This window comes from Girardinichthys multiradiatus, chromosome 9 (genome assembly GCF_021462225.1).
Source record: "Girardinichthys multiradiatus isolate DD_20200921_A chromosome 9, DD_fGirMul_XY1, whole genome shotgun sequence".
Classification (NCBI taxonomy): domain Eukaryota; kingdom Metazoa; phylum Chordata; class Actinopteri; order Cyprinodontiformes; family Goodeidae; genus Girardinichthys; species Girardinichthys multiradiatus.
Window position 1 is genome coordinate 30,772,766 of NC_061802.1, and position 23,230 is coordinate 30,795,995.

At 38.8% G+C, this 23,230-nt stretch overlaps 1 protein-coding gene across 2 annotated transcripts; it reads left to right on the plus strand.

Moving 5' to 3' along the window:
* Nucleotides 1–11,114: 11,114 nt before the first annotated feature.
* Nucleotides 11,115–18,883, plus strand: sec22bb (SEC22 homolog B, vesicle trafficking protein b). 2 transcript variants are annotated; one of them, XM_047375942.1, is made up of 6 exons: nt 11,115–11,347; nt 13,457–13,468; nt 13,855–13,964; nt 14,775–14,935; nt 16,920–17,066; nt 17,141–18,883. In XM_047375942.1, the coding sequence occupies exons 1-6, from the start codon at nt 11,273–11,275 to the stop codon at nt 17,293–17,295; spliced, it is 660 nt and encodes a 219-aa protein (XP_047231898.1). In that variant the 5' UTR covers nt 11,115–11,272; the 3' UTR covers nt 17,296–18,883. The 2 variants fall into 2 exon arrangements, with proteins under 2 accessions (XP_047231898.1, XP_047231899.1); XM_047375943.1 differs by lacking the exon at nt 13,457–13,468 and having other exon boundaries at nt 11,118–11,347.
* Nucleotides 18,884–23,230: the final 4,347 nt, after the last annotated feature.

Consider the following 23,230-nt stretch of genomic DNA (forward strand, 5'->3'; position numbering starts at 1 on the left):
TGGAGTTATACAATGATGTACAGTAGGTGGCAAATGGAGTAAGACCGGTTTGATTTGGAGTTATTCTCATCCATAATTAACCAGGGATAGGCATTCGGGCCATGGCCTCCCTGTTTCTTCCATTGTTTTCCTTAATCGTTAACTGAAACCCTAATGCATTAGAACTTAGTTCTATTAATTTATTTACAAAATGAGTTCCGTTATCTGACCTTATAATCTGTGGGATACCATATGTGGGGAAGAAATGTGTCACTAGGTTCATCTATTACAACTAGGCAATAGTTCTTCCCCCGTGTTTGCAACAACTTATGCATGATCTGCAAAAATGATTTGCATAGTCAGAAATATTTATAGTGTAGCATTAATGCTTTACCAGATGTGACATATTCCCCCCTTGACACGTGGGTCTTCCCAATGTGTCACTGTAGCCGCTGTGTTGTATAACTTTTTTGGGAGGATTGGTTTATCTTCTATCTGATAGATGTCATCTTTTTTCTGTGCTCCTCTCTTTAGCCAGGCCTTTATTTCTGTCTTGGTTGCTGACTGTTGGGCGTCTTTCAGCACGTCTGTGTCTATAAATAGCAGATCTGACATTTTCTCTTTAATAGGTTGAAATGAGTTAGTTCTGTCCCTGATGATGTTTTAAAACTTCTATTTTGCCAAATCTTAGCATGGTGATGTATTGATCCGAAAACGTATTGGCTGTCTGTGTATATAGTAAGTATTTGTCCCTCATGTAATTCACATGCTCTTACTACAGCATATAATTCTGCTGTTTGGGCTGAGCATGTATTGGGTAGAGATTTAGCTTCTATTATCCTATCGATGGTTGTTACTGCATAACCAACTCTATTCTTTCCATATTCATCTTTAGATGCTGAGCCATCTACAAACACAACACATGAATCTGGTATAAGGGTTTGAGAAATGTCTTGTCTGGGTTTGGTGTCTTCTTCAACTTTTGCTTTATAAGAATGTGGTTTTCCATCTTCTGCAGTAGGTATTAGAGTACTTGGATTTAAAGGGCACATCTTTTTAGAGTTGTGTTTGGCTGTGATAATAATAGCGATGTCAGTGTGATATGCCTTGCATGTAGCGTCAGGTGCTTCTCTTAATATTCCTGACTTCAACATATCTTGTATTATTGGCTTAGTATCTTCTTCAGCTTCTGGCTTTAAGGGGTATTGGCGGACTAATGGCCTTTTTTCAGATATTAGTTTAACCTTGTATGGTGGGAACCCCTTTATAAGCCCTACATCAGTTGATGATTGTGACCACAGTTCAGGTGGGACAGCAGATAGGGCAGGATGCATGTTGCTCTCTTTGCTCTCAGCTAAGCCCTGTATTTGTCCCTCTGCCTCATCTAAATGTATCCTTAGATGGACTTTGACTGTCCACGCCAGAATGAGCTTCCAGATTCCTGTATTAGGATCCACCTTTGACAGTGTCAGTGCTGTTCCTGCAGAGGTTTAAAGCCTCTGTTTTTCCAAATTCTTATTATTCTTTTTTACCATATTTTATAAAGTAAGTCCTTATTACATTTAAAAATGAGATCAATATTTTTGGTAGTTGCTATTATTATAAATAATGGTTGGTTTAGTTCTTATTAAAAATAAAAAATAAAAACTCACTCACTGATGAACACAAAAAATGAAGGGCATATTATATCTTATAATCTTAGTTTATCTTACCCAGTTTTATAGGTACAACATACAGTTTCAGTCAGCTTTGTATTTAGTTCAAGTAACTAAAGTTTGTTTCAATTAACTAAAGTTTTCTCTATTTCAGTCCAGTCCAGTAATTCTGTTAAGGTTCATTTCATCTTATGTTAAGTTTGAGTCTAATTCAATCATTTTGAACCTGACTGGAAAACGTCTAAACGTCTGTTAAAATCTTTTTGTTTTACCATAGAGAACTGACCTAATATTATTATGGTAATGTTGAGGACTCTAATTTTTACATAACATGAATCAAACATTTATTTCACAAAAACAGAAAGTCAAACACAGACATTTGGCCACATGAAAGTTTAAATAACCTGTTTGTACAAGAATTGTGAAAAATTGAAGACAGATCTATGAACTTTCCTATGGTTATCAGTATTTTCAATACAGGTAGAACCTTTGCCATCTTTATATGATTTTTCGAAAAAGATTCTGGAAACCTTATTAAGATATAAGTTTGGCAAAGATAATCAGAACATCAGACCTTTATTAGCACTTTTAAGGTCCCTCAAAGATGCATTACAATGAAATCAGTCATTCCCATTCACACACATTCACACACTACTTCCTTATTTTTCTGTCAGAGTAATTTTTATTTGCAAAAATTTGAACATAATTTGACTTCTATTATTCTTAAAATGCACATTGTTTCCTCATAACCCCTTTGTTTCCACTAGGTCTGTTTTGAATGCTTCAATTCTTTTTTTTTATTCACCAAGAATCAATAAGGTGGTCTTAGTGGGGTCCACCTTAAAGGTGTTGTCTGTTGGGTGTCATGTTATCATTGTCAGGTCAGTGAGGTTCATAGGTCAGTCTGAACCTTGGTCATTTGTTCTGTGCACATAATGTTTCATAGATCCAGCCTATGATTAGTCAGCAAAACTTCCACCTATAGGAGAAAAATTGATTGTTAATGAATGAGCTGCATTTCCTAGGAACACTGTCTTCCTCCTGGATGAGCATCACCTGTTGAAAAACTTTCATCATTGTTTGTTTCACATATTCAATCAGATCTTTATATTATACCAGTAGGTGAAGTTGTTAGTATCTCATGTAGACTGACATATACTGTTGCATTTGGAGAGGATCTCAGATTAAATAAACTTAGTTAGAGCTTCAATCCAGGTTCATTTTGTGTCTGCAGACTTTAGCCAATTTTTCTTTTCTTTCTTTTTTTTTTATACATAAAGAGCAAGATTCAAAACATTTTCAAAAGGCAGATTGTGGCAGAATGTAGACAAAACTGCTTATTGATTGACAAAATAACATTCAAGCACACAATCACCATATTAAAAGGCTCTACTTCTAGAGAATCACTAAACTTCTGGGGTCCGGTTTTGGCCCGCGGACCTTGAGTTTGACACATGCAGAGGTAGAGTTACAATTTTTTTCAGACCTTTCAGCAGAGACAGGCTTCTGCTGTTTGCAGAAGTTTTATCTTTGTTTTCAGGCAGCTGCATCTCTTTGTCAAGGTTGTTTCACAGAGCTGAAATTTAACTTCTCTCAAAGAGGAAAAATTAAGAATGCAAACAATCTGAGCCAAATATGGAATTATTTCCCTGTAAAATGAATCTTTTGCATTTTATCATGATATTGTTGGTAGTATAACACCATAGAATGATTTTTAAAGCACCTGTTTCTCACTAATGCTTGCCTACAAAATCTTTTACTCTCAGATTACTTCTTTAACAACTCTAGTCATTGTTCACTGGGTTGTCCAGTTGGACAGTTTCCATGTTGTCCACATTGTCACCTCCTCTTTTAACTTATTTTACCACGTCCTCTAAAACCATCTCTTAGTCTTTATAATTTGGGGCTACCTTGGTATTCTAAACTGGGATGGGTGGCAGTCCGCCCCCCCCTTTATTTGTTTTCAGTTAAGCTGAAAGTTTTTTTTCTGTGCTTTTCTTAAGGCCTCAGTATTATGGCTATGTCAGTTAAAAGCTGCTCTTATTGTTGTTTTTTTTAATTCATCTTTTTGTTTTAATCTGTTTATCAACTGTGAGCACTCAGGGACTGAAAAGTCCCCTTTGAAATTATAACCTGGCAAGGTTTTTTATTGTCTCTTGAATCTTTTGAATGCATAATCTCCAGTTTAAGATCCCCGTGTAGTTTTAGGATTTCAGTGATAATTAAGTTACCTGAAAATCCGTATTTTTATGCCATCGTGCACATATTTCTGTTAAATCAGAGCTTTTTCTCTGTTCTTCCCCCATTGTTCTTTGTTATTTTTCTCTTTTTAGTTTTCATTATTGCTAATTTTAGATCCCCTTGTAATTTTAAGACATCCTTTGAATCTAATTTGCCCAAAAACCCATGTTTTTTATTTTTTATTCCATCTATGACAGATCATACCTGCTCCTTTTACATAGTTCTCCATAAACTTTACCTCCCCTTCTAAGTCAATTAGTTTACTTTGTTTCTTCTCCATTATGTTTTATGTTAGTTTAATTATAGTATAAATGTCCCAGATAAAAGGTCACTGGCATGAGACTTATGGAGAGGACATTAACACGGCCTTCTACTGCGACTAATTCGCAGCGGTGTTAATTTTCTGGAATGAAATCCGACCTGAATCTCCAAAGTCACCAGTACGTAGTTTTAATCTGGGCAAAAGAAAACACAGGACTAGCAGAATCCTGCTATGATTCTATTAAAATGCTTAGTCCTCCAAACACACACAACACAGTCACACAGTTAGTTTCAGGTACCTTGTAATTTTTCTAAGTTAACTTGGTGTTATTTTATGAGCTCAATTTACTCCGTTCTTTTTACTTTTATAGCGCTTATTCTATTCCCTCGCAGGGGAATAACCCTTAGTCGTTTTATTTGGCCCCCTTCTTGGCGGGGCCCTACCTTAATTTGTCACTATTCCTTTCACGGTGGAATAAAACCATCCCAATGCAGCGTCCTTACCGGCGACGCACTACCAACGACTTTTAAGTACTTTTCTTCTTTTATTTATATAGCGCTTACTCTATTCCCTCGCAGGGGAATAATCCTCAGTCGTTTTCTTTAATCCCCTTCACGGCGGGATTGTACCAAATTTGTCACTATTCCTTTCACGGTGGAATAAAACCATTCGAATGCAGCGTCCTTACCGGCGACGCACTACCAACGACTGTTAAGTACTTTTCCTATGAACTGTATTTTAAAACTGTCTCACCTCGGAGTTGACTTCTTGGTGACTCTTTGGACCCTGTGAGAGTCACCCCGCGCAGAGGAAGGCAATAACCCACTGGCCAGGTGTGAATTCACACACACCGGGACTTTCAGCCACTCCGGCTAATGGAGGCTGTGCAGCGGTGCTTCACTCGACGTCAGGCTTCCCCCACGGATCCCAGAGTCACTGTTAAAGCAAAGAGAAATAAGGTTATTGAATTAATCCGGCTTCGAAGGACCAATAAATGTTAGGTATTATTTAGTCAACTCAGAGGTAAGAACGATACAGTCAGAGTTACTTGTGACAAGGGTAGCCCACTTTGCAGTGAAACTACAAAGTTTTTGACACCCTATCTCTTTATTTATATGCACAGTTCAACAGACAGTTCAGACAGGGTGTGTGTGTGTGTGAGACGGAAAGGAGGCTGGTTCACACAGAGATAACAATGATCTCACACACACAGGGAGGAAGGCATAGTGCAGGTGCCTTGCAACACAAGGTTTTTACATGAGTGATAACAAGTTTTTGCACCCATCCAACATCCTTTAATCTTTAAACCCTAAGAAATCAAACAAGGAGACTTGAGTTTGAGCCGACCATCCTCTTACTGTTAAGAGGGCCTTTATTTCTTTTCTTTTCCTAAAATAAAGGATTTTACTTGCCTTTATTCCGTTATACAAGTCCTAACCTTGGTTCCAAAACTAAACTCTTCAACCCCAATCTGTGTCCCCAGAGTAGAAATTTTGAGTATTATTGCATTTCAAAGTCACCAAAATGACTGAAACTCATCATTGGCTTAGATCTATTTTAATAAGTAATCAGCCTACCTTTAATTAAGTATTATAATTTCAAGGACCCAAAATCTATGGCTTACAGGCTTCAGGAGTCCAGGAACCACAAGTTGAGTACTACTGCATTGAACAATGGTGTTAACTTTCTGCAGAGATTGAAGGATTGGCTAAATATATTGTTTCTGCTTGGACCATAATCAGATTTAAAATTATTAGTTCACAGCTCCTAATTTACCTCAGATCATATTTGCTTCTAACCCAGTTCATAAGAAGCTTCAGACAAACATTATGCTAAAAAAAAAAAAAAAAAAAAAAAAGAAAAACAGATCTGTTTTAAAATAAAGAAAAAGCATGCTTAAAAAACTTGTTACTGTGGTGGAAAATAACTCCACGGTTCTGAAGGCCTTTTCATGCAGAGTCTTTTAGGAAGCATGAGATTAGTTTAATTTTTGTGTGGTACCACTGTCCAATCAGATTCTTTCTAAATAACCCAATTTTTTCATACTCATTTTAAAGGTTTGTTTTACCAAGGAAAATGTGTTTAACAAAACCAATTACTCTCAAAAGTTTTAAAAGTTTTTAGCTAGTGATATCTTAGAAAACAACAAGTGTTTTAATATTTCTATGCAACACAGAACTGATCAGGTGTCCTTTCCTTCTCCAAAGGGAGAAAAAAGAACCTGCAGAACCAAACCTTTCATAGTTTTTTGTCAGGACCTGATATAAGGTACAGTGTAAATCAACACGCTGCATGAATCAGAAGAGGGAAGAAAAACCTAATATAACCTCTTCCCAGCAGCTGCTGTGAAAAACAATGAATTTGTACTTTCCATAAGCGTCAGTTAACACTTGTGGACAAAAACTGCACCAAACTGTAAATACTGTGTCAGAAACTGTATGAAGACCATCTGCAGTAGAACTAAGCCTGTTTTAATGAGGTCTCTACCCATTAGATTTATGGAATACAAAATCTGACAACAGAAAATAATACCTGAAGGAGAAACCCATCAGGTTTTACGCATGTGCTGGGTTTTAAAAATACTCCTTCATGAGATCTGTCCTGAGAATAACATAGAAACACTTGGTTAGTGCTGAGTTTTGGCGATGTTGTAACTTCCTCTGCTTTTAATAACTTTTAATAACTAGAATAATTGACCCTGAATATTCCACGACGAAAGAGAACTTGCTTCTCTGAAAGAATTAACTGGAAAGTATCAAATGAACTAAGTTATCACCTTTTTAAAGATACTTTTCTAACCCTAAAATAATATTTTAACCCGCTATATCTGTCAACGTCAAGCAAGCGTCACATGAGCAGCGGTTAATAAGCGTTCTTCATTGCAGAAAATAGGAAAAGATTTATGCAAATGTGTGTGTGTTTGTACGTTACCCCCATCAGTTTCTAAATCGCTCCAGAGTCAGACTGTCATGGCACACAGTTCTCTATCAGTTCAAAAAACAACCAGGCCCTTCCCAGGTCTGTTGGTGAGACATTCACTCATTCTTTGTCCACTTTAACTTCTCCAGGAGGGAGAAAGAAGAAACTTTGCTCCGGTTTCTCTTCTGCCCGCACAAGATGCTTTCAATATAAATCCAGTGTATCGCTCCGCTCTTCTGGCTCTTGCAAACAACATGGATCTTTGTCCATCTCAGAGGGTCCAGATTTCTTCTGAGTTTCGTTTTTTTTTCTTGTAGAAAGTCACACTGCGATTTTCAACATGCAGGAAGGCAGATCTCTCTCTTTCAGGCCGTGCTGGAGAAGCGTCTCTGGTGGAGTAGCCATGGAGAAGGGCAGGTTTCTAAAATCCAGACTCAAAAACGCAGATGTTGAACTCAAATCCCATATATGTGTGTATTTGTGTGTGAGAGAGGCAGAAGAAAAGTTTAGTATAGGTTCAGATTTTGTACAAATAAATATTATCAGTCAGTCAGTCAGTCATCCACCTTCCTTCCATAACATGAACTATACTCCTTTCTAAAACAACTTTCTTTTCGACTCTCTAATGTCCCTTTTCACTTTTACCTTCTTTTCCGACTGATCGCAATATTTAAGACAAACAAAACTTCCTTTAGGAAAGTTTTAACTCTTTAACCCCTTAATTGATGCACTCTGTGCTTTTTAATCTTTTCTTATGTTTTTTTTATTTTTCCATCAGCTGTTTTACTTGAAACTTTTTAAACTATTTAACTTATTTACACTCAAACTTCCACGCTGTGAAAAACCAAACTTATCTTCCAAATTAAAGCACATTTAACACAATCATCCCCACTTTTTCCTTTCATTATTTTATAAATCAGAGTATGAAGAAGGAGACACCCCTGATGCCTCAAGGTTCCGGAACCATTTTTTGTTTTTACCTGTTCAGCGGCACGTCTGCCCACTGGCTTTTCTCCTTTATGAGGTGTAGAAAATTGCTAAAAACCACCCGCAAAACCCTGTGTTTTGCTTTATCCCATCGATACCAATGAGAACCTCCCTGCAATTCCTTTTGCAGGGTAACCGGGCCCTCAGCTGATGTCCTCCCTCTCGCAACTCTGGAACCTAATTAATTAGTTAGGAGATGATGGTTAATGTGTAATACAAATAATAATATACATTATATCATACAGAGCAACTTCTCACCCAGATATATTTGAAGACAAATAGTTCGGATCTAATCAGCGGACATGAGGACTCCCCTCCGTAAAATGGAAGTGGACTGAGAACAACTCTCAGGCTGGCCAGGCGTCCGTGTCCCATCCTGCGGTCTCCTCTGGCACATTAGATCCTGTTCGTGACGCCAAAATTGTTGTGGAATTTTCTTATCAAAGTGGGTAGAAGTTGACTCATAACAAGAGAAAATCCGGACTTTGTCTTTATAAGTTTTATTCAAAGGCATTCAGCATTTGAAGACCCTGACACTGAGGTTAGTCAGTGAAACAGAGCCACGAACAGAAATCACAAACAGTATTTATACCAAAAATGAGGGTGTTATCTCAACTTCAAAGAGTTTTAGAAATATGGCCCCTAGACCCTCCCCGGGTCAGAGTTAACAAAGTTATTTATGAGGGCACCCATCTACCTTCCCTTAAAATATACACTTCAGGAAGTGTTAACCATAAATCTCTCCTGCATTTGAATTTAGAGTCCATCTGCTCTAAATAACAGAACACTAATAAAACACAGAGGTCAGAGGAGAGAGGTGAAGGGAATATCAGAGCACTTTAAAATAATTTTCCATTACACAACGCAAGTGCGCGGTAAGACTGGACTGTTAAAACGACCTCATGGTAAAATTCTCCATTTTCCTTTGTCTCCAATATCACTGCTCGCTAGCTTGCCGCCAAAAGCTTTATAACCCTTTGTCTGCTCAGGAGTTGGGGGAAGTTTTATGACTCAGAATAACTGAGTTACAGTGGAGCTGCGCCCCAATCTCCACTCGCCACCACACCCCTTTTGCATATTCTCATTCCTTCTGTTTGCCATAATTGCTGGTTGATTCAATACACACCCACTGCTGCTTGCTTTATTTTTGCTTAGTTAGATGTGTTACCCTTGTTATGTAGAATTTTGCATGTTGAGTAGGTGAAGATTAATAAATATTCACATAGATAAAAGAGAGCGTTTTGTGTTCATTGTGTGCAAAAAGTGATTCGTCAGTCAAGATAAGGTTAAAAGTTACACACGTTTCGGCAGAAACGGTCGATTAAACGGTGACATCTCCTGCAACAGTTATTAATTATTACGGAGTATTTAACGGTTGTAATTGTCAGAGGCGTGAGCCACAATTACAACACCAGAAACATCTCTGGTCTCGATTTATAAATGAGGATTCTGGTTAAGAGGTTGATTTTGTCAAAGTATGATTTTTAATTATAATTATTGATCAAGATTAATCAATCAATAATCATAACCCCCAACATTGTGTGCCATGCATTCGTTCTCTAATGGTGCGCCTCATCACCTCCGCAATTGAGCAGAGGGATCCAAAGATAACGCTGCCACTGTTGCAAATTGACCTTAACCAGGATGAGGACTCAGTGTGAATTCATGGACGCATAATAAGATGGATGCATGTTTTCTTAATGATTTTCTCGTTTTACAGGTGGTACAGTAATATTTTTACTTATTTCTACTTATTCTTAGAAGTACTTGGTTAAAGGAAATTTTAGATTGTGAACTCTTTTTGAGAGTTCAAAAGGGAGATTGTAGAATATAAACAATCTATGTGTGTAACTGGAATATGCAGATAGAGGAGAGGGGAGTAAAAGCATAGGGAGTGAAGATAGAGGTCATAAATTGGTGAAGGACAGGGGATTACCGAATGGGGGTGAAGAAGATAGGGGAGGATAAGCTTGCTAGAAGAAAATAACCAGAAGCACTCCTTATTTGGACATAAGGAACTGTTATGCTATACATGAGTGACATGATATATGTATATGTTGAACACACCCTTGAGACATAATAAAATGAGCTGGAACCAGAGGGTAGCAGAGTTGTTGCTCGCAGGTGTTCGGCTGGGGCATCTTTCTCTCACTCTGCGCAGAGGCGAACTTAAGTTGATTGAACTTTGTGTTTATTTCACTCTTTTGAAACCTGTGCCCAAATCAACGGACCCGGGGAAGCAGAGACGGCTTTGACATCTTACATAACCTTTTCTATGCCATGATCTGTTATTTCAAAGATACACACCAAGACCAAAATAATGTAGTCTTTTTACTTAAATATTTCAGTGAAAACTAAGAACATCTTCTTTTAGTGTGAGGCTTAAACTGCACATCAGTTTCCTTCAGATTTTGTTTTTTCGCAGGGTCACAGCAGGGGCTTGGTTTTTTCAGGCACAGTGGGCAATTTACAAGTTGCCACTTCATTACAAGGCAACACAGAGGTGAGCAGAAATAATTAGCTTTAACATATGACTATGCAACTTTCATAACATATATATATTTAAATCTTTTTCTATGTGTAGAACTGATAGATTTGTCAACATGCCCTGCCTGAGACAAGCCCCAGGCCAGCAGGAGGGTCAGGCAAAGTTTACTTATACATCAGGCCAGCTCTGGGTCAAAGGTTAAGTCCTTATGAAGTGCATGTTGGAGCTTCAGACTACCAATGACAGATCTGAGTTATCTGTACAATGATCGGCTCAGTGTCCAGTAGGGAGTTGTTTCTACCTCTGGCAGTGCCCTCAGCCACAGTAGGGAAAGGCAGGTAGCTTACCTCTCTAACATGAGAGCTTCTCTATTGTGCAGTTGAGAGCAACTATGTAACTAACTCACTAATTGTAAAATTAACACAAAAGGTTGATGGGTAGAGTAATATTTTATTGTTATATCTGTCATAATATTACATTTTATATAACAAAATATTTTTCTTTGCATTATTTATTTTCCCTTTTTTAAGGTGATTCGGAACTACATTTGTGAGCGCATTTAGTTCCGCGCCGAGGGCATTTGACTGTGACGCTAGAAGCTACGACGTTTCCGGCCAGCTCAGCGCGTCTCTCCTGTGGTGTTGTCACTTTTACAGCCCGCCCGTCCGTCAGACAAACGCTGCTGCCAACCAGCTGGGACTTTCTCCGGGTCGTGGACACAAAGCGGGACCTTTCGCAGAGATGTTGCTGCTGACGATGATCGCTCGGCTGGCGGACGGTCTGCCGCTGGCCGCTTCCATGCAGGAGGACGAGCAGGTTCACTTCTCAACCTTTCTACCCCTGTGGCTCTGGCTGCTGTAGCTCAGGCCTCGGAGGTTTTATAACGCAGTGACACGTTAGCTGACAAGTCTCAGGTGTGAGCATCATAGTTGGGGCCAAGTTTCCCCCAGATGTGAAGAACCGGAAGGGTTAAAAGCTCCTAATCGGGCTGGTGTTTTTATCAGCTGAGTGACATGTTAAAGCTTAAAACAGCAGGCCTGCCTTCCTGAACCAGCCAGCATCTTATATACAGCAGTAACTAGTCTCTTTTAATGTCAGATCTATTGTATTTCTAAGCATTCAGAAGCTGGATTAATAAACATTATCGCGGCTTTTCAACGTGGGTTTAGTTTAGCGGGTGCTAGCTTTGTTGATTTCTTCACCAAAAGGAGATGAATGAATGTCCAATAAGAGCCGCTAAGAGCTTTCGCAGTGGGCACCAGTTCAGTTAAATCACAAACCAAGGAGTGTCGAAGAAGTAGGGATTTCATTATAAATAGTCGCTATAACTGCTATAAATACAGTGCCTAGCAGAAGTATTCATTTTTCTCATTGTGTCACATTGCAACCACAAATGTCAATGTATTTTATTAGGATTTTATGCGATAGACCGACGGATAATTGTGAAGTGGGAGAAACACACATGACTTTTAAAATAATAATCTGAAAAGTGTGACATGCATTTGTGTTCAGACCCCTTTAATCTGATACCCATGAATAAAATCCAGTGGCAAGAGTTTGACTCATCTGCAAACCTACTGAGACATGACTGTCCACCTAAACCGATAGGCCAGGTAATCTGGCCTTTATGGAAGAGTGGGAGGGACATTTTTATACAGAAAGCCATGAAAAGTCCTGTTTACAGTTTGACTGAAGATATTTAGTGGAGAAGGCAAGCATTTGAATGCCCACAATGAAACATGGTGGTGGCAGCATCATGCTGTGGAGATGCTCTTCTTCAGCAGAGACAGTTAAGCTGGTCAGAGCTGATGGATGGAGCTAAATACAGGACTGAGGGACTTGAGCAGAGGTTCACCCGCCCTAAATATACAGCAGGCCTACAGTGGAATGGTTTAAATCAAAACAAAATCATTTGTTGGAATGGCTTAGTCAAAGTTCAGACCCAAATTTAACTGTGAATCTGTGGTGAGAAGTGAAAATTGCTGTCCCTCATCCAGTTTGACTAAGCCTGAACTATTTTATAATGAAAGGGCAAACATTTCAGCCTCTAGATGCACAAAGGTGGTAGAAACATTAGTGCCAAGGAAGCCATGTTTTAGAAAATAATTAGTCTAGAGAAGAAAAGAGCTTCCATGAGTCTGTTTTGTCAACATTGAAACATCCTGATTTCAAGCATGTGAAAGTTAGCTTCCCATACAAGAGACTTATGTCTACTCACCCTTTTGCCCAACAGAACTGCAATGGATAAAGGATCAAAAAGTCCTCCAAGAGCAACTTCCTCCAACAATCTAGATGTATTTTGTAATGATTAGTGTGTTCTACCCAATAATAGAAATAATGTTACTGGTAAAACAAACTGGCTCAATGATCCTCCCCAGCCTTACCTCCACTGAGAACCTGTGCACACTTCTCAAGAAGTGAGATGGATGAGAAGAAGTCACCAAGCTGTGATCAGCCCCAATGACTGATGAGACCAAGTTTAGTTTCTCACCATCAGACTGGATTTGGTCCAGAATCCAACGGGCCAGATTGCAGAGATTATGAGGAACGCTCATCTTGCTAAATGTTACCCTTCACCTAAATTTGATGCCTTTTCTAATTAAAGAAACATAAAACTTATGTAATGTTTAACTGTTCTGCAGAACACTACAGAAACTAAACTACTAAACTAAATCTAGAGTTGTAAAAGCTACAGAACAAAACATTTGTTTTCCTGGCCAACGGTTTAACCATGACTGTACACACTGCACCCAGACAGACGCTGTATAAGAGCCTCCAGAGGTCAGTACTGGTATGTAGGCATTGGGTATGCATCTGTGCACTAAATAAGAGGCCAATGTAACACAATGAGCTGTTTTACTTTGTGCTTACCTTGATTAGGAGTCTAATGTGTTTTTCTTCACTCTCTTGTGTGCTCTCAAAAAGGGAAGCGAGAAGGTTTGTTGTGCCTCTCCTCTGTGCTTCGTCATCTGTCTTTCTGTGATGCTGCAGTGATAAAACTGTCATTTACTGCAACTCGACTCAGCCTTAAAGGCCCCGTCTTCCCTGTTAGAAATAGCATGGTCTTTCATTTAAATGCATTCTCAAGGCAAGGAATTCAACCTAATGAGGAAAAGTAGTACAAAATTTGAACTGCAGGCAGTTAGTATTTTTTGTTTTTCCTCTTAGTAGTTAAATAAGTTATCACCCTCCTCCCCCCACGTAGAGACATTTGCTTGTTCATTCAGCCTGTCACCGTGCTCATAAAACCAGCCTCTTGTGTGTTATGATTAACATATTCAGCGATTTGTGCAATAACAGTTTTATTTTTTATTTTTTTTTAGGTGGGTCGAGATCTTCAGCAATACCAGACTCAGGCTAAGCAGCTTTTCAGGAAGCTCAACGAGCAGAGTCCCACACGGTGCACGTTAGAGGCTGGCTCCATGGCGTTTCAGTGAGTGTGAAAAACAATGTCGGCTGCCAAATGTTTGGAGAAAGAAAAGGATTAGAGCAGCCTTAAGAGACAGTGGTTCTCTTCAGAGGAAGTAAATAGTATGGGTCAAGTTTAACTGTGACAGCAAAACAAGATCACGATTTATATACCGTTCCCTTCAGATTTATTGGCTTCCTTTGTTATAATGTGTAGCCTTAAAATAAATTCTTTATTGGAGTGGTTTAATAATACAGTGAAATGTTTATCTCCATTCCTGTTGGTCACAGTTCCTGATGTTTTCCACTCTTTAATTGCTGCTCTGACTGTACATATGGCCACGTGTAGGTGAACAGCTTTGCCTGACCTTTGCAGATCAACACACATCTGCTGAATGGGAACCTGATCGGTAACCAGTTACAAAAAAATTTATGTTTATTTCCCTACTTACTGGATACCTCAAAACTAAGCAGTCCTTCCATTTTTGTCCTTGAAACCAATAAACCAATAGCATATACTTTGCACTTTTCTGATTTGAATAAAAATCACATAAAGGTTTTTCTGTTGGATTCAAAACTATCACCCCTATCAAGGAACCTGAAGCCCTTTTTTTTCCTGTTTAGTATGTTTTATTCCTTTTCTAAAGCTAAATAAAACTCCAGAATTGACCTCAGAAGAAAGCTGGAAATTGGCATCGGCCTGGGAAATCCTGATTAGTGCAGCTTTCCTTCACTGTTTGTTTTGGATTCCAAACATTTTTTTTTAACAAGTTAACTTCTCCCATTCACTGCTTTGTGCTTTTAACATGATCCCACTCTTTGGTTCTTCTTGCAGCTATTTCATAGAGCAAGGAGTGTGCTACCTGGTGCTGTGTGAAGCCAGCTTTCCCAAGAAGTTAGCATTTGCTTACCTCGAGGACCTGCAGGCGGAGTTTCACGAGCAGCATGGAAAGAAGGTCCAAACAGTATCTCGTCCGTACTCCTTCATTGAGTTTGGTAAGAAACACAAGACAGCTCTGGACTCTGAAACTACTACTGGCAGCATATGAGGACCTGTTGTGGTATTTTTATATTCAGCTCTAGTCAGAAGCTTATTCATACTCATTATGGGAAGGACTGTCATTTAGATTTTGGGCTTTAAATTATGTATCGGGAATTTTCTTTTCCAGTATAGAATTACACAACTTCAATGGCTTTTAAAACTAAGAATTAAGTGCATGAGTTTGAATTTACTGTTATTTTCAGAGAGTTGAAATTAAACATAAGGGCTCAAATAAATGCGTGCACCCCATTAATAACTGGTAGATGTTCGTTCGAATGTTTGAGAATTGCACACTTTTTTTGTAGCCATCAACAAGTGTCTGGCATATTTCTAACCAGATATTTGACCTCTTTTCTGGGAGGAACTGATAGTTTAGTAATTGACTCAGCTTTTGAACAAAGACAAGAGTGGAAATGTTCAATTTAGTTGAGGTCAGAGCCATTACAGAAACTTAATTTCACCCTGCTTTCTCCATTTCTAAACCAGTTTGATGTTTTATATGGGATCATTATCCTGCTGGAACACCTAGTAGTATCCATGTTTCAACCATCAGACACAAACTGCGTCTCCCTTTAATGAAATGGATTTGGATGGTATGGTTAGGGGCAACCCAGTCACCAAGGCTCAAGCCTATCATGAAATGGAAACCGCTGGAACACCAGCATCACCGTCCACTAGCATCAACATGGACTTAGAGGGTGCAAAACAAGAAAGAAGCTCCAAAAACCAACACCGTCAAGGTTGACTGACGTTTTCCACATTGGCAAGAAGTATTCTCGGAGGAGGCTTTCAAATCTAAGGACACTGTCAAGCATAGTGGTGGCAGCATCATACCGTGGGTGTGTTTATCTGCCAGTTGTACTGGAACTTTGATGAGGTGGATAAAATAGTATTTGTAACAGGAAAAAATCCCCAAGATACATCAAAACTCACTTTGAAATGTATAAAACAGAATAACATTAGTCTTCTGGAATGGCCCTGACCTCAACTTAATTAAACATGTTTGATCTATGCTTTAAAAGTCTGGGTCCTTTCCAACAAAGCAAACCAGTTTAATTGAACTCCACCTTTTTAAGAAGAGGGGTCAAATATCCAGTCTGTATTATGCCAGAGTGATTTACTTCCAAAATACTTCTCTGCAAAGACGTGCCACCAAATATTAGTGGAGGTGTATGTATAATTTTGACCCCATGTTGACTAAAGAAAGTAAACAAATTAAATTCTGGTCTCAATAATTTCGAAAATTATTGAAATTGCTTATCATAGGATAATTTTACCCTGAAATAAGAGCAGTGCAAAATAATGATTAAAAACCTCAATTATAGTCATGAGTTTTTAGCTGTTTTTTAAAAGACATCACCGAATCCGCAGTCCTTATACACAAGGGGATAGAGTTCCAGAGTTGGGGAGCTACTGTTGCAAAAGCTCTATCACCCTTAGTTTTCAGCCTTGTGTGATGTACAGCCAGTAGGACTTTATCGCATGACCTCAGAGACCTGGGGGGAATGTACGGATATAAGAGTTCACTGAAATAGGTTGGGGCTTGACCATGAAGACCTCTATAAGTCAGGACCAGAATCTTAAACTGAGCTCTGAATTTAATGGGGAGCCAGTGCAGCTGGATGAGTAACGGTGTGGAGAGGAAATACTTTGAAGATTTTGTCAGAAGTCTAGCAGCAGCATTCTGAACAACCTGGAGACGTTCCAGGGAGTTTTTGCTAAGACAGGTAAATAAAGCATTACAGTAATCCAAACGTGAGGAAATGAATGCATGGATAGCAATCTCAAGTTCAGAACGTGACACAATGGGACTTAACTTAGCAAGGTTACGTAAATGATAAAAACAAGAGTGAACCAGAGATTTGATGTGGGTATCTAAGGAGAAAGCAGTATGAGTCTGAACCTATGGGCTTATTAATGTTTCTACTGTTTCCTCAGACACCTACATTCAAAAAACCAAGAAGTCGTACATCGACAGCCGAGCAAGAAGGAATCTGGGCAACATCAACACGGAGCTCCAGGATGTGCAGAGGATCATGGTGGCTAACATAGAGGAGGTTCTACAGAGAGGGGAGGCTCTCTCTGGTCAGTCTGCATTTGTGAATATGTCCTGAAAATGTCTGCTTTGGGTGTGCACTCATGTTCTCTTCTTCATACAGCACTAGACTCGAAGGCCAGCAACTTGTCCAGCCTGTCAAAAAAGTACAGGAGCGACGCCAAATACCTGAACACCCGCTCCACCTACGCCAAGCTGGCAGCAGGTGGCGTCTTTTTCATCATGCTTATTGTCTACGTGCGCTTCTGGTGGCTCTGAGTGACAGGGGAGGAGGAGAAGAAGAGGAAGGAGGTAGAGAAGTGGAAAATGAGCCACATGCAGTCTGTGGACGTGGGGAGAAAGCTTTCGCTTTTGATGAAAAACAGGATCCCTGCTTCTTAAGGAGACTTTACAGACATGCTGTACCACTGCTCTGTCTGTCCTCACCTTGTCCATGTGTGGGTGTTTGATCTGAAGATAAATGATGTCAGAATGCTTCATTTTACTGTTAACAGTTATACAGTAATCTTCTCGAAGTTGCCCTGAATTTCAGAGTAAATTAGTAAACGTGTGTGAGAGAATGAGGGTTGCCTGTTTATGAAGGTGGTTTGTGGGTCAGTGAAGAGGAAAACGAAGAGCATTTTCTGTGTTGTGAGTTTCTAAAGCTGTTCTGAACTATAAAAGAAGTGTGTGGTTTAATCTTCTGTATGTCTAATTATACAGATGAAGGAACTAATCACCCTTATTCTTAAAGCCAGATCACATTACTTTGGCAATACTTGTTTTTTAACATCCTTATAGTTGGGATAACCTAATGGATTATACTCTAAATTCACAAATATATAGAAAAACATGAGATTAAAAGTAAATAAGGGTACATGATACAAAGCAAAAAAAACTTGCATAATTTCCTACTGTTAAAGCAAGTAAACCTGTCTGATTTTTGTGTTTTTCACGTCTATTATGGGATGCTGGTAACACTAAAAGTTATTGTTATTAAGATAATCTGCAGCTGCAGCTTAATTTGGCTCAAGCCGACCTGAATTTCAGCATTTTCTTGCAAGGTAAATGTGGATGCATGTGGCTAGGAACTCATTAATGTGCTTCATATTGCACACAGAAGACAGCACTAGAGATGCACCGATCAATCAACCAAAGATCAGAATCACAATTTTCATATTATGTACAAACGTCAGATCTGGTATTGTAAGATTTAATCTTTTGGCTCCCTGTTCTTAGCCTTTAACCTTAACATCAAACAGAATGCACTGTGCTGCACATTTTTCCAGACTAGACAAAGATTTTGCATAAATGGGGGAAATCTGGTAATTTGTTGTTTTCTCTTGGATTCAAAACTATCCCAAACAAAGAAGCACATTGTGTTTCTTAGATTAAGATCAGGATTAGGCTTTTATTTTCTGCCAAAAAACAGAAAAACAGTAGGTCTCACCTTGAGGAAAAAGCCTGATCGGTGCATCTCTAAAAGCAGCCTTGTTTTTTTATATCACTTTAGTCAACTAAGCAACAGAATCGCTTAATTCATGTTTCTATTGCCTCAGTTCTCAGTTAAATTTTTATTCTTTGTCTTATTAGGTTCAAATTTACATTAACCTTTTTAAAAGACTGGTGGGAATATTCTGAATTTACATTTACCATTAGTGGAATCGCTTCCACCAGTCCCTGTAAGTTATTAAATTAATTAAAGCTGCGATCTACGTAATCCATTTCTTAAGTTTTATGCATTGCTTTTTATAGCTGACAATGATAAGTTGGAGCTAAACCGAAACAAAACGTACAGTTGGAATTACTGGCACCCCTGAACTGTAAGCAGAATAAATGCCTAAATAAAAAAATACCTAACTTTGCAGAGGCTGTGGAGTTTAATAAAATGTCTGATGTTATCGATCATAATCGGTGAATTGACATTCGGGGTTCACAGGTTGTCAAACAGTGGTATATGAGTGGTGACACTTAGGCTTCCCTTATTGAACTCTGAAAAATAATGGGTAAATATGTAGCAAACTGGCTGTTGAGCTGCTAAGCCCAACAGGTCACAGAGGTGAGTAGTTGAAACACAATGATGTTTGCTTCAGATACTTGTCAGAAGGGAAGTGGAGTGGGGAATTACCCCCCTTGGCAACTGAAGCGGGAACTGGTTGCAGCGTACTGTGTTTCTTTTATCTCTGAAATTAGAACTTGGTTCTGGAAATAACATCAAAGCCGTTGTAACCGTGTTCTGGTTGCAGGTTGGAAAACCAGTAGGATTTCCAAATTGTAATGACAAGGCTAATTACTGTTAGCAAAACAAGCTAATAGCAATGTAAGTAAAGTTTATGTGTCAAGTGCCTTTCTCAGACAAAACCATCACAACATTAAAAATGAACTACCATAAATAAGATAAAATTATGGGGTTCCATTAGTGCCATAAATATGTCTATGTTAAGTGTATATGTAGTGTGTCTATGTCAGGTGTGTATGTTAGGTGTTATATGTAGTGTGCTTATGTGAAGTGTATATGTAGTGTTATGCTGACCTATAGCAATTTTAAATAAGGACCCATGCTCAAAATTTTTTTTCAGTTCTTAAAGAAATAAAAACGGAGGGGAAGTCATTACTGGCTTTATTTACTAAAATATGTAATTTGAAAATAAACCCCCAAAATGTCAGATTACTAATCTTCTAAATTAGGACGAACATTTTGGAACTATTACAGTTAGAAAATTCACGTTTTTTGTTTTTTTTCACTGAAAATGCATATATTTTTTTTCCAAACACTTATATTGAAGAAACTGAAACAAACATCATTTGTTTCCTGTTATTCAACTTGTGTTGACTCAGAATATCTTTTTATAGAATATCTTTTCAGTAAACCAATCTGTCAATCGAATGCCGCACTAAGATCAAGTAAAATCATTACAGAAGAATTCCCTACATCAGAAGTGATTAAAAAATTATAGACCTTCAAAAGAGCCATCTCAGTGGAGTGCAGTTTTTGAAAGCCTGACTGAAAAGGGTCAAAAATCTGAACCTTATATAGCTTACAATGTAAGTCTCTTAGGAATATGCATTGAAAGGACATAATGCCTTGCAAAAGTATTGAACACAAACTGCTGTGTATTGTAGTAAAACAACATAAAGTAGTATCTGATAGTGGAGTAGAAAGAGAAATATGCATGGTCTTCATTTTTTTTTTAGAAATACAAATCTGTAAAGTGTGCCATGCATTTGTACTCAGCCTCTTTTTCTCTAATAACCCAAAATGAAAGCTATTGTGACCATCAAGTGCACATAAACTGTTTTCATTGTTGAAACTATCTGTATTATCAAATAGTAGCCATTTTGAATTTTGGGGTTGTGGTTTGTAAAACACCTCCCTTTGTACCTCTTATTTTTCAAACTTGGAAATTTCTTGCTTTAAATGTGCAGTTCAAAAAAACAAGATCAATCTTTCCTTCCATCCTTAATTAGCTGCTATGCATTACAACAAGTTTAGCAACTACTGTTATGTGAAGTTCTATTGAATTTGCTGAAGATCATTTATAAGTGGCAGATTTAGCCATCTTTGGAGGTTTTCATGAGAATTTATGTCAGTCTACCTTATATTTAGAGCTCTTGGACAAGCTACACTTCAGGTCGCCGTTCTGCTGAAAGCATCACCTCAAATGCAATTCCTTGAAGCTGGTTAACACAGTTTACTCCTATGTGGCCCTATGATTGCTTTGATGTACAGTGCCCTCAGTATTGTCAGAAGCTGCAAAGCACTCTGTTCATTTACATTTGGTGTACTGATGCTTTCAAACTTTGGCACCAAGGTTATGTTTTTTTTTTTAAACCGTGTCCTGTCTGGCAGAGTAGCACTCAGAATTGTTGTCTGAGTGCCAAGAAGAAACTCAACAGATTTACTTTCACAAGTGGAGCATTACGGCAGATGCTATAATGCTTCGCTTGATATATATATATAGAAAATATTTATTAGGAACTGCTTTGGGATTATTTCAAATGCAATGGACACAAGAGAATACAAGATAACACCCTAGAAGACTTCTACAACTGCAGAAACGCATATGTAACAACAATGTTACTGCTTTCCTTTCATTAGCGGTGGACTCTCTGGCCATTGCTCATTGAGCTCTGCCTAGTCTAGAGCATGGCTTATGCAACCACCATATTTCACACTGCTTCAGGTCAGATCTCATGCTTTCACGAAACCACCATAAAACCCTCACACACTGCTCCAAGCTGGACTCATGTAGCATTGTGAAACATGCATTACATTTTAAATCTGGTCATTTTCAACTTTAGCTGGAAGTTCGGTAATTTTGACCAATACTATTAATATTTTAATCCCCACTGCTCTCTGTACAATGCAAAATCTTGTACAGACTACAGTGTCTTGCAAAAGTATCCCTTCAACACTTTATGTTGTGACAACTTGAATGGATGTTGTTGGGATTTCACACTGTATTCTCTAGAAGTGTGGTGTACTTTTGTATTCAACCTCCCCAAGTCAATACTTTGTAGAACCAACTTTCGCTGCAAATACAGATGTAAGTCTTTTAGAGTATTTCTCTACTAGCTTTGCACATCTAGAGACAGAACAATCTCAGTCAGACTGGTTAGAGCACATCTGTGAACATCACTTTTGGATCTGGAGTTTGGTTGAACCACTGTAACATATCTATAGGCAGAATTAAATGTGCACCTCAACTCTCCTGTTTCCACCAGAACTGTCCGTCGGGAGCTCCACAGGGTCAATATACACGGCCGGACTGCTATAGACAAAGCTTTGGTCACTCATGCCAATGCCAAACGTCGGTTTCAATGGTGCAAGGAGCACAAATCTTGGGCTGTGAACAATGTGAAACATGTATTGTTCTCTGATGAGTCCACCTTTACTGTTTTCCCCACATCCGAGAGAGTTACGGTGTGGAGAAGCCTCAAAGAAGCGTACCACCCAGACTGTTGCATGCCCAGAGTGAAGCATGGGGGTGGATCAGTGATGGTTTGGGCTGCCATATCATGGCATTCCCTTGGTCCAATACTTGTGCTAGATGGGCGTGTCACTGCCAAGGACTACCGAACCATTCTTGAGGACCATGCGCATCCAATGGTTCAAACATTGTATCCTGAAGGCGGTACCATGTATCAGGATGACAATGCACCAATACACACAGCAAGACTGGTGAAAGATTGGTTTGATGAACATGAAAGTGAAGTTGAACATCTCCCATGGCCTGCACAGTCACCAGATCTAAATATTATTGAGCCACTTTGGGGTGTTTTGGAGGAGCGAGTCAGGAAACGTTTTCCTTCACCAGTATCACGTAGTGACCTGGCCACTATCCTGCAAGAAGAATGGCTTAAAATCCCTCTGACCACTGTGCAGGACTTGTATATGTCATTCCCAAGACGAAGTGACGCTGTATTGGCCGCAAAAGGAGGCCCTACACCATACTGATAAATTATTGTGGTCTAAAACCAGGTGTTTCAGTTTCATTGGCCAACCACTGTATATGCATGCAACACTTTTTTTTGCAAATACATTTTTAAATAATTTTTCCGTTTCACCGCTGTGCAGTACTCTGTGTTGGATGTTGGTCTACCACATACATTTTTGCTAAAATACATAGATGTTTGTAGTTGTATCGTGGTGGAAAAAATAATTGTGGGGGGAGGGGGGTTGTACTGGGGCATAAATACTTTTGCAAGGCACTGCAAGTTAATTATTCTAAGTGAAAGGATTCACATAATAGCTCATGTCTGGTCACTTTAAACTGAGAGAAGATTAAGTGACTCAAAGTGGATTCACGTTGAGGTACTTCTCTCCCTCTACTCACAGCAGGAAGAGACGCCTTCTCTTGTTCTGTTCCTGTCTATGAATAAAATTATTTGCACAAAACAGGCTTCCTGTCTGTCACAGGGGCTTGACTTGTGCTGATACTTATCACTTTATGCAAAGCTTGGAAGTCTGGAGTGAAATTATCAGCTTTAAAAACTACCACTGGTTTAACCTGATGCTTTCCCCTGCAACATAAGAGCTTTCATCTGTGAACTGATTCTGTCGCTGAATAATTTACAGCAGAGGTTCTCTAAAATGGTTAGCTATTGAGCCACAAAATTAACAACTTCAGCTGGTTTACGTATACAAACATTGCTAATATACCACTTCAAACAAAGACAGTTGTAACAACATTATCTAATGAAGGCCTCAGTT